Raw genomic sequence first — 15,625 nt, 5'->3', positions numbered from 1 at the left:
TAAACACTCCTATCAAAGCTTAGAATGAAGCCAGCTTTGTCTGATATGTTTTCTGATCAAATCATGTGTTCAAAGATACTCGGAGACCAATCTTGAGTAAACATTTCACTTGCAGCATTGCAGGGAGGGACTGAAATATGTTGCTGTACCTACCGGTACTATAAAGCAATAACCAAGGTTGGACACTTTGTCGAAAGCAACCAAATCATTACCATTTTCTCCTGCACTAAATAAGTCAATGCTTTTATTGTGACAAAGCAATCTGTAAGCTCTTTGTTGACCTGGACAAACAGTGTTTGAATAAGAATCTGACACCTATTGTCATATGAGCCAACAGTGCATGCAAATAACCAATGGCCTGGTTCATTTTAGTCTAAACACAAGGATTCACCCCAGTTCAGTAAATCCTCCTTCTCCTTCCTCCTAGTCTGTCTTTGGAAGCGGAGTGAACTGGGTTAGGGTTATATAACCAGTGTCTGCTCTCATAGATCCTCAGCAGCTCGTCTTCCCCTAATACTTTCAGCTTGATTACACCCTCCATCCCCCTCCTCTGCCGACTCATTCAACTGAGCTTGTTCCCACACACAAGCACATCCACACAGAGTGTCAGGATCCGCTATGCACCGGTTTTGAGCGGATGGGATGCATCTGATTGCAGGTGTGAGTGTGTGTGTGTGTGTGTGTGTGTGTGTGTGTGTGTGTGTGTGTGTGTGTGTGTGTGTGTGACGCTGCAGCAGTGTTTTGTCAGCATGCAGCATCTTGTCACTACAAACAAGTATACTATGATGCGGTAGCTGCATCCGAGTTTAGCTGTGCATGTTCACCAAGCTTTTTGCACTGTATCTTAGCACCACAAACACTCAGTTTCAGTCATTATTGAAGCTTGATATCTGTGTGAACAAGAGCGATGTTACAATCTGCTTCAAGATGTCAACAAAAAGAGACCGTACGCTGACAATATTTGACATATCGACTGCCTTGTCAGTAGTTTTGTTACACAAAGTGATGCTGAAAGGAGACTGCTGATACTGGAAGTGTTCCTACAATTCATCAGTATGGATGCAACTTACAAATATAGTATTATGAACAAGCATCAGCATTTACCACTGCTTGTTTACAGTGTGTCTGTGCCCCTTTGAATGTTTGTCCATCAGAAAATCAAAGATATTGCTCTGTTCTTATTGTTTGCTAAACAACAAAAGCCAGCATATTATGAGTCACCGGGTACATCTGATCGCTGCTGTGATAAAACTGCAATCTAGGTCAAAGTATTAGACAATGTGTCGGCTGAAAGCGTTTATCATTACCCATCGTGTGCCATATCAAACAGGAACTGTATCTTCATTTTAGTGATAAGGAAGTCTGCATGCTTGTACTGTGGAACTATAAAACAGCCATTTGGACATTGTTTAAAAAGAATGGAGAGGAGAGTGAAACTGTTTTTTTTCGCACTTAAAGTGCTTATAAAACTCGATTTTAAAAGCAGTCTGAGGAAACAGGGAGACATGGCGGTTCAAAGGGTAGAGGTTGATTTCCATTTTTTCCTTTTTTTTTTGTGACAAGTAAGCCAAACTGCAGCAGTAAACAATGACCTCTCTCCCTAACCTTTGCTCACCAGGAGCATAAACATGTAAATATTCTCCCCAGGCTGCAATTTACCTGCAAACCCATTCACCTCCAAAAGGCAGTAAATCTTCTAGCCTCCAGCTGGCTAAACATTTAATATGTTTTATGAGCCTCTTCAGTCAGGGCCAACAGGCAGAAGATGCAGGAAGTGGGCATGTTTGACCGCAGCCCCATGGGAAATGTTTTGTGTAACACGACATAAACCTGGAAGCAGTTGAAAGGTGGAGAGGGAGGGAGGGTGGCTGATTGGAATAAGGGCTCAGTAGTTTTCATGTTTCCCCACAATATTAAGTTTTCTGATGCAGGCTTAATCACAGAAAATCCCGTTATATTTTGCCGATATATGACAGCCTCAGTGTCTTGGCTGAGTTCCCCGCCTGGCTCATCCACTAACAGTGACCTGCACCAACCCACCATCTGCTGCTTCAAACTCTTACTGACAGGTTTTTGTTTTTTGTTTTTATTTGTTTGTTTGTTTGTTTTTTTAAACCCCATCCTTACTGTAAATTTATGTAAAACAGCATACGGAAACAGGAAAAAGACACAATCTTGTTGTGTTTTTATATTGTAAAACCAAAGTAAACAGGATTGTTAAATAAATACACACATATAAATCCTTGTAGCCTTTTACATTTTGTACTGTCCACCAAGACTCAGTGGATGTAAAACTGACAATGCAACTCTAAATTGAATCTTTTTTTTATCAGAAATAAGAAAAAAAAGGTCCCTGAGTCCACTTTGTCATCTATGAGCCGACACTCCAGATCTGTGCCTTCATTGTCTCATGAGCACAAGGCACACAGGGGAGCTTTATCAGCAGCCGTGGATATTGAAAATGATGCTCTCATAACATCCACATAATTAGTGCTAAAAACTGAGATTACCATACACAACCAAGTGTCATGGTTTCACACTGATAAGGAGAAAACATGATGTAGGCTGTTAGCACTTTTATCTTGCAGACTTCTCAAAGCAATGCTTAGGAAAAACAGCACACGACTGCCAACGATCCTTATTCGCCCCAATAATCTATATGCAGTCTGCAATGTCACCCGAATCACTTGAACGTAATCCGCCACACCGTTCGCTCTCCGACTGGCTGAACTGCGGCCATCAGAGACTTGTCATGATCTACTGACATCTGCTGGTTTGATGTGAAACGACAGCCACCTTTTATATAACTTGGTGTAAAGTGGTGGATGTTGCTGTAGCGCCCTCCAGTGGCAACAACTTTAAACTCACACGCGGACACCTGTAGATGGGGCCAGCCGGGGCTCGTATTTACGGTGTCCTTGACTCGAGGCCATCTAGATGTGATGGGACATGCTCTTTCTGTTCTTCACACTAGCCTTTCAACCGGCTCGCCTTTCACTTTCACCAGGAAAGTGGGTGCAACTAGAGCTGAAACAATCTGTTGATAATTTGATTAGTCAAATGACAAAAAGATGAACCAGCAGACATTTTGATAAGGGATTAGGTGTTTTTGTATCCTTTGTCAAGCAAAAGTTTGCTGGTTCCAGTTTTCTCATGTACGGAGGCTTGATGCTTTTGTGTTTTATTTCACTGTAAATCTCTTTGTTTTGGGCTGTTTTTGTCAGACAAAACAACTAACCCGAGGATTTTGGGCTCTGAGAAACTGTGATGGGCATTTTTCACTACTTCACTATCTGACCCAAGTCCACCATCTTTCTGACACCTGGGAAACCATTTACACTTTATGTTTTTTGTTTTTTTTTTCAACAAATTGCTCTGAAATAATCTTTGTAGACTTCCTCTTGGAATAAATGGTTGTAAAGATCGTCATGCCCCAAGAAACGAACTGTTATTCTATAAGATCAAACTGAACTTGCTTGAAATTTTAAGATATAACAAATCTAGTTGGACAGTTTATTCATTTCACTTCATGATGACACAAAATGCAATGTAGCAAATACATGGTGTCATGCCCATCATACATACTTAGCAACCCCATGTTCTACTGAAAGAGGCTTTTTATTTGTATCTTTTGAATGATTCACATTAGGAACAGTTACTTTTGAAATAAACAAAATTATAATCTTCACAAAAATATTCTATCCTTTATGTTTTTCAGATTTTTGTAGAAGCGCTACACAAATTAAAATACACAGATACCGATAGTTCACAACAGGGTGTTTTCTTTTCCATAATTCAGTTTTCTGAACATGCAAAATGAAGCTTAGCACTCTGATTTGGCCTGAGACAGTTATGACAGAGAAACTGGTCCTCTTGAGGAGCTGTGTCACAAATAATGAAGGAAAATACTTTATAAGCGAATGCTCTGGTCAGTGGCTGTATGTCGGTATGTAGGAATTCACTTTCCTGCTTCTTCAAATAAATTTCTGAGATGGAATATCTCTAAGCCATTTGCATGCATTTATTATATCCACAAAAAGCAGAAACCTGTTGAGGCTTTCCTAACAATATGTAATAGAAATCCAGAGCCAAACAAAGGCTTTCTGAAGAAAACTGCTATTGTGCACTTTTATATAGCCCTCAGTAGTTTGATCCTGATATCTCAGTCTAAGGCAACTTTCCTTTCAAAGGAAATCGGGGTTTGTTTGTTTTTTTGACCAGTCAGATTCATAAGTGACAAGAAGACATCACAGTGATGGGGAACAAATATGCCGAATGCAATCCCAACATCTAAACTGTCTTGGCTTTCCTATATTGTGTAAACTAGGTCCAGTGGAGGGGAACTTGTGCTGAGTATCAAGGTAAAGTTTGTCATATCAGACATGAAAAAATGAGACCTCACATGTTCACATTTGTGTAACAATGTGACAATATGCGCTTTCTGTGTCAGATCACACTGTAAATTCAATTTCTTGATGACAAACTCCTCATCGTGACGCATTTGCATTTCTTACACTGAGTTGAGTCTCTATTCCACCTGGAATCACAACCTTGACCACATTACACTGTGTAGGCAATGCTGAAAAAAACTATGGTGAACGTGACCTTAAAACTGCGATTTGAGTTGCGCATGTGAAATCAGAAACTGTCAAAACTGTGGTGTACAAGAATAATTCAAGAAGAGTTGAATTGAGGACAACTGGACTTGGTCGTAGATACTTGAAGACGTTTCACCTCTCATCCAAGAGGCTTCTTCAGTTCTGAATAACGCTTCCAAAACACACTTTTCTATATGCACCATTGTTCATTACAAATGTACTGGCTGTAGACAAGTAGTGTGTAATCACTTACTTGTGAAAACAACTGTGAATGCCAAGGATTTAATCTCAGGTGAGACAATACTGCCTTGGGACCCCTGTAACCTATAATATTTTATGCCCCCAAAACAAGTTCAGCACTGAGAATAACATACAAAATGCCAACTGTCACTACATACATACCTGTACACGTCAACTCTGGTTCTCAATATTGACCTTTCGCATGTAATCTTTAGAGAACACATCAACAATCACATTTTTCAGGAGAGCCCTCTCAATGCACTGCTGACAGCCGAGGTTTCCACTAACCAGAGTGACCATGAAAGATAAATGTTTATTGTTTCAGACACTTAGTTTGATTTCTACAGGAAAACTTTCCATAATGCCCCACGTTAAAAAAAAAAGACCTGGAGGAAAACAGCACGAGAGAGGTAGGAATTTGAATTCCAAACCCTCCACAAATACTTGGATGTTTAATTGATTTTGCATGCTAATTACCAGTTGGCTGCACAGCAAGAGAAATCAAAAGCATACCGCTGAGAATTTGTCACAACCAGAAATATGGCAATACGTAAACTACACAATCACACTCAGCAAGCCCTCGACGCAGAAGGATATTTACACTCCTTGAAAGAGTTCCTGCTCTGCTAGGTGACCACTTCTTCACGTGGCAGGTTGAGCCTCACCTCCCCTCCTGCTGCTGTGGAGGTAGAGTAGACTGCAGTGGCGGAAACAGAAGAAGGGCCGTTGGTGTCCATGGTGAAGAGCTTGCAGGTGCCTGGCAGGGCCGCATCTGGAGCCTCCTCTTCCGGGCTGGACGCCCGGGATGAGCCAGGGGAGGATGTGGGGCTGAGCTGCACAGCTGTAGTATCCTGCAGCGTGTGCTCGCTGGTCTCAATTTCAAATGCTGCCCCACCAGCTAGCCCGCCGTGTCCCATCAACCCCGTGCCCCTGCCGCCCACCTTAGACCTCCGTGAGCTGTGAGGAGGGGGGAGGCGGCTGCACACGCAACAGGCCCCAAAAAAGGAAAAGGCCACCAGCAGTAGGATAGGTCCGATGATGATCGGGGGGTTGGCGGAAGGCACAAGTGTGCTGAAGGCGAATGCTCCCACCAGAGTGATGTTGAGTCCAGCCAGCATGATGCATAGGCCACAGGCACAGCAGAGTGCCGGAGAGGGCAGGCCGTGAGGGCGAGACTTCCTCCTCTTCTTCTTCTGGGGCTCCTTTTTGGGTACAGGAGTGCCGGTGTTTCTATCAGAGATGACCATGTCTTCACCTCCAGGCGCTCGCTCTTTCTCTCTTCCTCAGTGTGATTAGATCTCCCTGTGTTTCAGTCCAAAATCTTTGCCATGGCAATGTTTAAAAGAACTGTGTCCAATTCACAGCAGGGAAACATCTTTGTCTATAAATGACAACACATGACAGTTGTTAGAGTTTTTTTGTTTTGTTTTTTACATACACATATTGACAGATAACAAACTGTGCCTCTGATACGTGCACTCATTACACTGCTCTGGCTCTGTGCAACGGTATCACCGGACAGCTATCTAATGATCGTTGTGGGCATAGTGAAGTGTCCTCCCGGACAGAGGATGTGGGGCTCTGGACATTCATCCCTCTGCCCTGCTACTCCTCTAAATGATAAATATCTGGAAAGGCTGTGATCTGACATATCACTATAAATATCCGAGCAACTGCAGGTAGGAAACACTGGCCACTGTGTCAGTCGGAGTTGGCCTCTGAACGGCACTCGCAGTGCACCTATAGTGCATTCTGCTGACACCTGAAGCCTGTCCCATATGATCTGTCCGCCCCCTAGAATTCAAAATTAAACTTAGCTTCAATATTTGTTACATTAGGTTGCTTAGAATGTCACACTTATATGTCAAAACGGCATAGACAGGAAAACATGAAAGATACGTAAAGATGAAAATAAATCATAATAGCGTGACAGTTTAGAGGTGGGAGCGTTCATGGGTTTACATCGTAGCATGATAGAGCACGATAACGTGATAACCAAGCCTCAGTATAATTGAGATGCGTGCACCCTGTGACTCTTCCTGCACCAATTTAAAAAAGTCCCCCTGTGCGACTTAAAATGTAACTTGACTGATCAGATTCCCCATTTCTTTGCTCCCGACGTGCGGTTTTAAATGGGCGCGATGCAGCTGCTCCGCTCGTGCCAACTGGGCCACTGGGGAATAACATTTGATTATTTAGTTGCAGTCAAATCGGACCCTTCAGCAAAGCACGCGCCCATCGCCCAGAGCATGCAGTGAAGAGAGAGGACGTGGGGAGAAGATCCTTTCTCCGTAAATGTGCACGTCGGTAATTCCGTGATCCTGACTATAATTACCAACGGTGCGTTTATGAACTGGGTTTTGCTTAGAACACATCTAAATGCATGTTCACTGCACGGATGTGTTGCATTCCGGTTAAAATGAAATCGTAAAAGCATCTTACCCTTAATGTCGACAAACAGAAGGTCTTTCCATTGTTTAATCAGTGTATTTTCAACGCGATTCTCGGGCCAATTACCGGGTGTAGTTACCGGGAGGTCGAAAGGACGCATAAACACCAAACGAGGGCTTTTCATCCTGCTGTCGTGGCTTTACGGTCCTGAGGGCACATGTCATGACAGCCGTTCAATCAGCGGCCACGGAAACACGGGGCAAGGCAATCCGACCTGCTGAGGAGTATAAAATCCGAGAGGAGAGAGAAGATCACTTAGGTGAGATGGCATTTCTTCTGTGTTGACACACGGACGCGACACCGTGCGCTGCTCCTGATGTGCACCGAGACGCACGTAGCACCTGACAGGTCATCTGGCAACGGAAATGTGGGGTTGGGGGGGGCGCTAATATTGGTGGAGCAATCCCTCCGGCGGTCGGTGTGAAGTCGTTATATCACTTTCTTTTTTTCACATTTGATATTAGCCACACAGATCATCTGCCCTCCTCCGTGGTCCTTTTGGATGCGACTCTCCTGCCTCCTCCTCCTCACCGATCCATCCTCTACCACTGTTCAACCTGGTGTGTGCGCGTGCGTGCGTTTGTGAGAAGAAAAAAATAAAGGTGAAGGCTGTTACTTTTACTTGTTGCAGATTTTTCGAAGGCAACATGCAAAATTTTAGTTCTTTCACCAATTCTTTTGAAAACCCTTATTTCCCCTCTGAAATTTGAATTAGGCAACAATTGCCTGATCAAGCCTCTGATGTATATCTATGTGGCTGGACACCGTTAGGGGTGAAGTGACCCTTTAAAGGTTCCCGGTTCTGGTCCAGTGGGTTTCACTCCCCTTGACAAGTGCATGCTTGGATAGGTTGGCACATATGGAAGCTTAAAAAAACTGATTTTTGTAAAAATATATATTCACGTGTTTCAATTGTCAGTCACTTCAACCCATTCCGGATGGTGTTCAATTAAGCCCTCATTATGTGCCCCTCCAGTTGCAGACACAGAGGGATTGTGGCGAGGCATTGTTATATGAGGCCTGACAATCAAACTGCTGGTTGTCATCAAGCCACCGCAGACTCCTCGGGCTCCTGTTGCTGAGACCCATCAACTCGGCCTGGCATTATTCATCCTCACAGCACGTCACACTTTTTGTCAGAGCACAGCATTCTTCCCCATGCCACTTCCCATGCAGCAGCCATTCTGCCTGTGCTGTCCTGAATATCAATGTATTATGTTTCACTGCAGGGGTGCAGCTCACTGTGTGCATGCAACAGACGTAGCTATTTGTGCATGTGTGTGTGTGTGTGTGTGTACACATGCATGTATTCCCATTTGTTTTGCTCATGAGAAAACACATGCCAGCTATATTGTGTATTTGTCCCATCATCACATAACAACCATAATAATTTCTTAATTGGTGAGATGAGATGCAAACGAGTGGGACTACAAAACTTGATTTGCTTCAGCGAGTGTCAGGAAGTATGAAAATGCTTCACCAACAATCACAATTTAATCTTCTGATGTTTATCAGACCACATAGGTACAATATCATGAGGTGTTCTCAGCAAATAGGACAGCTGATACAACAAATCTACAGAAAAAACAATCAATCAGAGATTTAAATCAACATATTTTGTCTCAAATTTGAAAGAAAGCCAATAAAGAATATCAGTGGTGAAATTGAATAATATGGGTCAGTCAGATCATTTGATGACATCAAGGCAGGTCTTGATCAGAAGGTGACTGCTTTAGTTTTCGTCTGGATAAGACATCCGGCATGTCTGAAGATGTCCTGCAACAGACCAAAGCACGAGTCACATAGGCAATATGTCTTCTTTCCATTTGAGACAACCTATATTACTTTATTCCCCCAAGTCATCCAAAATTTGACGCAGAGTAAAATTTCAATAACTCTTTATGAGTCATTTTGCAGAGCTATAAATGACTGAACTACAATAAATAGCATATTAATGCCTTGTCTGGCCAGTTTGGACAGTTTAAGCCGAGCTTTGTTGTCTAAAGTCTGAACTAAAGTCAAATGCATTAAACCTCTGTGGCTATTTTCAAGTATATTTAGATCGAGCTGTTGTTTTATTCAAAAGCTAGAAACCAGTAGCAGAGACTGTCAAGAGCGTCTTACATTTATTCCACAAATGCTATGATACAGGTGTTGTGAAAAATGCTTAGTTTTGAAGTCCAGTGTCTATGTGTATACTACGTCTGGTGGCACACTGGTCAACACGTGGCGTACATGGTTGATGATTGATCTAATCTGACACGACTGAAATCGATCCGATATCTGGGTTACCGCAGCAATGGAATCCAAAATGAGTGTTTGACTATAAAAAGGAAATGATACACTGTAATGTTCACTTTTGAAAGTCCCTCTTTTCTCGTCTAATGGGCTTGGACAGGCAACAAATAAGCACATGCTCTATTGTAAGGTGTTTTGTTGGCTATTCTACTGACAATTGTGCTATGATAAAAAAAATGTCTCTAACTTGCAAAAATAATGAGTTTACTACCTACCTGTCTTCATATCAACTATAGACTAAAAAGGTGCAGCAGAAATAGAAATGTCGAGATGAGATTCACTTCCTAGAAGAAAAATTCTTTTTAATTATAGCATGATGAAAAGTCAACATCAAGCAATTTATATCAAGTGATTAATCATTTTGTCCATGAATCAGTGTGACAGCGTAATCTTGTCAAAGTAAAGTGACATTTTTGGCAGAGCATCATACTTCATGTCAGCAAATTCTCGCTGTCAGCACATTCTCTTTTATACTATGGTTACTGGACATACCGCAAAAAGGGCAACACAGAACATGAATAATCTGCAACCAAATCATGTCGATCAATCCATATCAACTCCCCCCCGCAGGGGCTGCCTCAAACCCAAAATTAACTTTGTGAGATGAAAGCGGACACACATCTAAACAGTGTAGGTCAGATCATTGTGAGCAGTGAAATAAACGCATGAGTACATTCCTCGCGAATGTTTTCCTAAGAAGTCGTTATAGTAAGTAAAAGGGATGGTTCCACTTGATGAGGGTGATCCAGTGCTGACACATGTTCAAAAAAAAAAAAAATGTCACTAAATGTCTTTCAAATTACATAAAATGCATAGATTGGAAACTGATATTGTAAGTGAAAATTTGAGGTTTTCCAAGAGGCAGTATGTAAATTATGAGTAAAACTGGGCCCAGCATTGACCACTGAGGGATCACGAACAGCTCGACGATGGATAATTTACACTCCACAAGCCCTACACTAAGCCTGCCAGAGAGGCAGGACTTCAAACAATAAAAACCTTGTGCTCGCCCAGTGTTTAGGCTGGGTGTGCAGATCTTCATGTCTCGCAAATCATCTGCATACAGTAAATTAGACTTTCCTCCTTGAATTATTTTGGGCATGTGCGTGCATGTATTCTTTTAGAGGCATGAGTGCGCGGTTCATATATTTTTCTAAGAATAATGTTCATATGCAATATTTTGGATGATCTTATCATGTTTTTGAGGAAATGTAAGGCTGAACATGTCATGTTTTCATCAACATATCGACAAAACATTGACTTTGAATATATCCGCACTATTTTTCCTAAAACCTGGATGTGTTCAAAACCTGAATAAAGTGTAGTTAAACCTAGGCAATCAAAGCACTTTGAGATGAGGGAAACATTATAATCTTTAAGTTTAGGAAAAGACTGTGGCTGTGACTTCAAATGGGATGTGAACCCAACCCTCTGGTGTTGAGGTCCTCTGTGTTGTACCACCATTCCACCTCCCCATCCTTCTCATCCTTACCTTTTAAGTACTAAAAGAATGTCTCAGCACTCAGCACTTCTTAAATCACTGATCCACAACTGCATATAAACAATATTCGCAGGAGACAGTAAGTGTTGGTTTCAATCTCATACCCCTCAGCTGGGTTAGCCGCAGCCATTGGTCCACCCTCCACAAGCGTTCCCATACAACTCTTAGAACGTTCCAGATTTAGTTGACTCTGAGTCCCTGCAAGACCACAAGAGAACAGATAAGCCCAGCAACAAATAAATATTTTTCCTTCTGACCTAATTAAATCCCAATATGTAAAAAACTGTTTAAGTAGTAATCTTTCCTTTTGCCACAACCTGAGCTGGAAGCTTTGATGAAGGTGATAAAATATGGAAACGACTATAAAGCATTGTTATTATACCAAATAAGGAAAAAAATTCATTTTTTCTGTTATATGGGCTGTGCATGAAAAATAATGTATTCCTTTTGTTTTCCAATATCTAATTCACAAAGAGGAGAACAGATAAGCACACAGCAACAGTCAGTATAACATTACATGTTTCATCAGTCTGTGGAAATCTTACAGCTGTATCACACTATGATGGCTTACTGTAGACGGACAACAAAATCTCAAGGAGAAAGGCACAACAAATCTATCTAGAGCTGTTTGCAAGCTGTATAAGGATTTAAGGCAAGTATAAGAAGATGTATCTTCCCAAAAATATCACCCTTTCCATCTTATGAGTGTATGGCTTTTAGTCTTTTTGGTTTAGGAGGTTTTTCAACTGAGGGAATTTACTCAGAAGTACCTCATTTGTAGCCATGATGATCACTCTGTGGCTTCTGCTGCTCTGCCGTAACCACCTAGACACAACATCTCTCTCACTGAAGTTAACTGTTAGCAGTGTGCAGACAAGTGTCAGATTTTTCATTAACAAATATCGGACACAGACTCGATGGTTCAGTATCAAGTAGCTGAACACTATCCCTTTGAATGTTTAATGATAGCTGTATTGATTAGTGGCTTTTCGGTTTAGGGAAAGGCTGGCTCAGAGGCTCATACTCACCTTCTGGTCTTAGCGTTGCTATCGGTTGATCAGGAGCGGGATTGGCAGCCGTTGGGTGCACTCTGAAGTTTTCTGAGAAGTTAAGAAACATTCTGAGCCAAAATGTTTCTTGGACCGAACAAATATTATTCTTTAATTAATGTAGTGAACAAATTCAGGCTGTTATGACTGCGTGGCTCATGTGACGGAAGAACGAGATTTTAAAGTGTAATTACATTTAAAAGTATGTAAAGTGAATTTTAAAATAATGAATAACAATATTAAAAAACTTACCAAAGGATGGAAGAATATGGTTGATGTTCAGCCAGGCTTTTATGAAGGGGTAGATCGATATGAGCAGGCCTGGAAAGCAGAAGACATAATTAAATTGATAAATGACAAAATAACACTTGTTTTACTGTATTGCTCTCATCATTATTGATGAAATAAAGGCTTAGTAGCAGACTGATTGCAGTATTCGCATGAACATTTGTCACAATCTGTGGTCAAAAGAAATAATAATCGATCATAATTATTCTTGGCAATGTGCACGATACTAGACTGAAAACAAAGTGGAAGGAAATATTGTGTACTGCAGGCTCTGAAAGAATGTCATAATTAAAGGATATCAAATGTCACTGTGATGTAAAAGCATAAATCGAATCCCTTGCACATTCTAATTTATGGCAATCTGTTAATTTAATTCGTTCAAGTGTTTGAAATACAAACTCTAATTTGCTATTAATGCCTTTCAGATACACCATGGGGTAAAATAGTCCCCATACTTGTAGACATCACGACCAACAATAAGATTGTTCAATGTAATATCTATACCCAAACTGTAATTGACCTGAGGTAGCCTTCAGATTAGTTTCAGTGTACCAGATGCAGCGTGGGATGTTTCTTCCTGTTCAACTCCAAGTATATAGTAATATCTTAACCGCAGGGCTTGTGTGCCTCTCAGTGGCACTCTGCTCCAATTCAGCAAAGTTATTGATTTCCCTTATAAGCCAGAAGAGCTGGCATTAAACCCTGGCAGGTCCTGAGGGCGGCTGTGATGCATGTCTGTACTTAAAATGTCATGAAACTGCAGAAGGAGTGAAAAGAATCTGCCGAGAACACTCTGTTCATACTCATTAGTCAGCCTATGTGTTGGAGGAGGCATCATGGCACATAAGCCCCGAAACACGTAATTAGATGCTACTTAGCTGCACAAGTGCTGCCAGAGCGAACGTCTCTGTCAAACTGCCGTCCACAGTTTGGATTTGCCACATTCTTGTCCACATTCGAAAGACAAATTAAATATTGAACGCTGATCAAATCATCAGTGAGAATGTATTTCACATTACCTATGCATGTTAATGTTGTCCTCCTCAGATCAAAAGCCCTGTCCTTTGCTCTTTCTCTCCAGGAGAGCAGTTAAGGAACTCCTTTATCTTGGCAGTGCAAGTGCAGTGTGGCTATCAGTTGGGTCCAGTTACACATTGTTGTATCAGATGGTGACACTGTGTGTTTTTCTAGAACGGTGGATGGAAAATGTCACAGGCCAAAGATCTTTTGACCAAAGACTTTTTTTTTTTTTTAAGAAATAATCATCAGAGTGTGTCCTCCTTGAACCAGAATGATTTTTTTAACCCTTGTGTGTTATTGACACTGTCTTCACTTCCTCATTATATGGGGTCTCACAGATTCCAGTGCTCTATATGAAAAAATTAATAATAATTGCAAAATCAACCATTTTCTCTTCAATAAATATTTTTCTTCTGATCTAATTAAATCCCAATATGTAGAAAAGTGTTTAAGTAGTAACCTTTCATTTTGCCACGAACTGAGCTGGCAGCTTTGATGAAGGTGTTAAAATATAGAAATTATTATAAAGCATTGTTATTATACCAAATAAGGAAAAAAAATCATTTTTTCTATGTCATATGGGCTTTGCACGAAAAATAATGTATTCCTTTTGTTTTCCAATAACTAATTCACAAAGACATGGACTGTTATCCTACATAGTGGCGTAACTTTATATTTGGCCTCAGTTATTCCCAAAATAGGATTAACTCCCTGTTTGACCTCTCTGGCCTTTCAAGGTGTGGTGCTGTGTAAAAAGTACTGTCAACACCAATCATAGGCATAGAGCATGTGAAAATACATTGCATTTTACCAAGATTTACAGCTGGGGTCTCTGACACCACAAACAGTTTCTGTAGCGGCCTCCTGAAACATGTCACCAGTTCGAAATCCTGTATGCAAGCAATTCTCATAAAAATTATTAAATCGTGACGTGTCAAGGGGGATAACACAATGTTAAGTATGTTTTATAAGCTGTTAAAGAGGACCCAGGGTCTCCAGGACCCTAGTCAGAACATTGTGGTTAAGCCGCTATCACAGTATCAAACCTTCCACCAATATTCAGTTAGAATTACTGCAGAGAAAATGGGATTAGAGGCTCGAAGGAAAAATCAATCAAGAGAACCAGTAACATTAACAATTTAATACCATTCTCAGAACTGGGTCAGTGATTTCTTAACAAAAAAAAAATAATAATAAGAGTTTCACTCACACACACACACACTCACCGAGGCCCCCTGCCCCCAGGAAGATACCTCCTACAGCATGGGCATCACACTCCCTGGACACCCCAATGATGATGCAGCCGGCCACGATGCTGAGCAGGGCTGAACCCACCCGTAGCCCATGGTACTCCCTGATGCTGACAGGGTTCATTCAGCAGGTGGAGGCCCCCCACCTGCCCCACATACACACACAGTGACCAGTCCTGGCGCTGTATTCTGCTTCGACCCTCACCGCCACTGCCAACTTTTCTGTCATCCGCATGCGCCTCACCACTCCCTTGTTTCACTGTCTCTGACACAGAAACACTTTCTCTGGCTGAGCCTCCATCTCTATTCTCTGCGCAAGACGTCTCATGCATCTTTAAAGATGGAGCTCTGGTTTCCATTGCCCCTGAAAATTCGAAAGCTTGGGGAGTCGACTCTTATGACAGCGATACGCGCGCTACAAATCTGATCAAAGCCCTCCTCCTACCAGCACTGGCATGCAGTATCAGTGAATGCCTAGAGTGCAATTTACAAAAAATGAACACGATAACAACCAACAGATGTGCTGCTGCTGTCTTGGACACGTGCTGTGCGTCAAGGACTTAAAAGTAAGACACAGTAGTATGACTACAAGGGCAGAGCAGCAGCGAGACAAAAAGCAGAAGGGGGCAGGGCAGAGAGAGAAAGAGAGGGTGACAGTCAGAGAGACATAGTTAGAGCATGTGCTACTTGTGTGATTTGTCTGCAAGCTTGAAGGGAATGTATAATGAAAGGTTCAGAGAGTCCTCTGAGGTGGGGGCCCGAGGCCATCCACGAAGGCCTGCAGTTGCCATAGGAATAGCATATCCATGGCAACAGAGGGAAAAAGAGGGTAAGCAGGATTACCAACGGTAAATAGGATAACAAATGAACTTACTGGGTAGAGGAGAGACAGTGACATATTTCCCGATCAACAAATAAACTCCTTCCATC

The 15,625-nt window shown here is 41.7% G+C and overlaps 2 protein-coding genes across 2 annotated transcripts; both read right to left on the bottom strand.

The window, feature by feature from the left end:
* Positions 1-5,131: 5,131 nt before the first annotated feature.
* On the bottom strand, positions 5,132-7,559 carry LOC120799219 (transmembrane protein 275). The gene is made up of 2 exons (XM_040144203.1): positions 7,281-7,559; positions 5,132-6,219 (listed from the first exon to the last, which is right to left on the bottom strand). Exon 2 carries the CDS (start codon positions 6,083-6,085, stop codon positions 5,465-5,467), a length of 621 nt encoding a protein of 206 aa, XP_040000137.1. The 5' UTR covers positions 6,086-6,219; positions 7,281-7,559; the 3' UTR covers positions 5,132-5,464.
* A 1,063-nt stretch (positions 7,560-8,622) lies between these two features.
* kncn (kinocilin) lies at positions 8,623-14,926 on the bottom strand. Its single transcript, XM_040144227.1, has 5 exons — positions 14,672-14,926; positions 12,390-12,458; positions 12,117-12,188; positions 11,193-11,286; positions 8,623-9,065 (listed from the first exon to the last, which is right to left on the bottom strand). Exons 1-5 carry the CDS (start codon positions 14,817-14,819, stop codon positions 8,990-8,992), a joined length of 459 nt encoding a protein of 152 aa, XP_040000161.1. The 5' UTR covers positions 14,820-14,926; the 3' UTR covers positions 8,623-8,989.
* Positions 14,927-15,625: the final 699 nt, after the last annotated feature.

Source organism: Xiphias gladius, chromosome 14 (assembly GCF_016859285.1).
Source record: "Xiphias gladius isolate SHS-SW01 ecotype Sanya breed wild chromosome 14, ASM1685928v1, whole genome shotgun sequence".
Classification (NCBI taxonomy): Eukaryota; Metazoa; Chordata; class Actinopteri; order Istiophoriformes; family Xiphiidae; genus Xiphias; species Xiphias gladius.
This window is presented reverse-complemented; position numbering and strand designations above follow the sequence as displayed.

Excerpts from the sequence above, each read along its gene's own strand:
- LOC120799219 (XM_040144203.1), bottom strand. The coding sequence starts at position 6,085 with ATGGTCATCTCTGATAGAAACACCGGCACTCCTGTACCCAAAAAGGAG.
- kncn (XM_040144227.1), bottom strand. The coding sequence starts at position 14,819 with ATGAACCCTGTCAGCATCAGGGAGTACCATGGGCTACGGGTGGGTTCA. Across the intron at positions 12,189-12,389 it reads CCATATTCTTCCATCCTTTG|AAAACTTCAGAGTGCACCCA; the intron begins GTAAGTTTTTTA and ends TTAACTTCTCAG. Across the intron at positions 11,287-12,116 it reads AGCAACGCTAAGACCAGAAG|GGACTCAGAGTCAACTAAAT; the intron begins GTGAGTATGAGC and ends GTGGTCTTGCAG.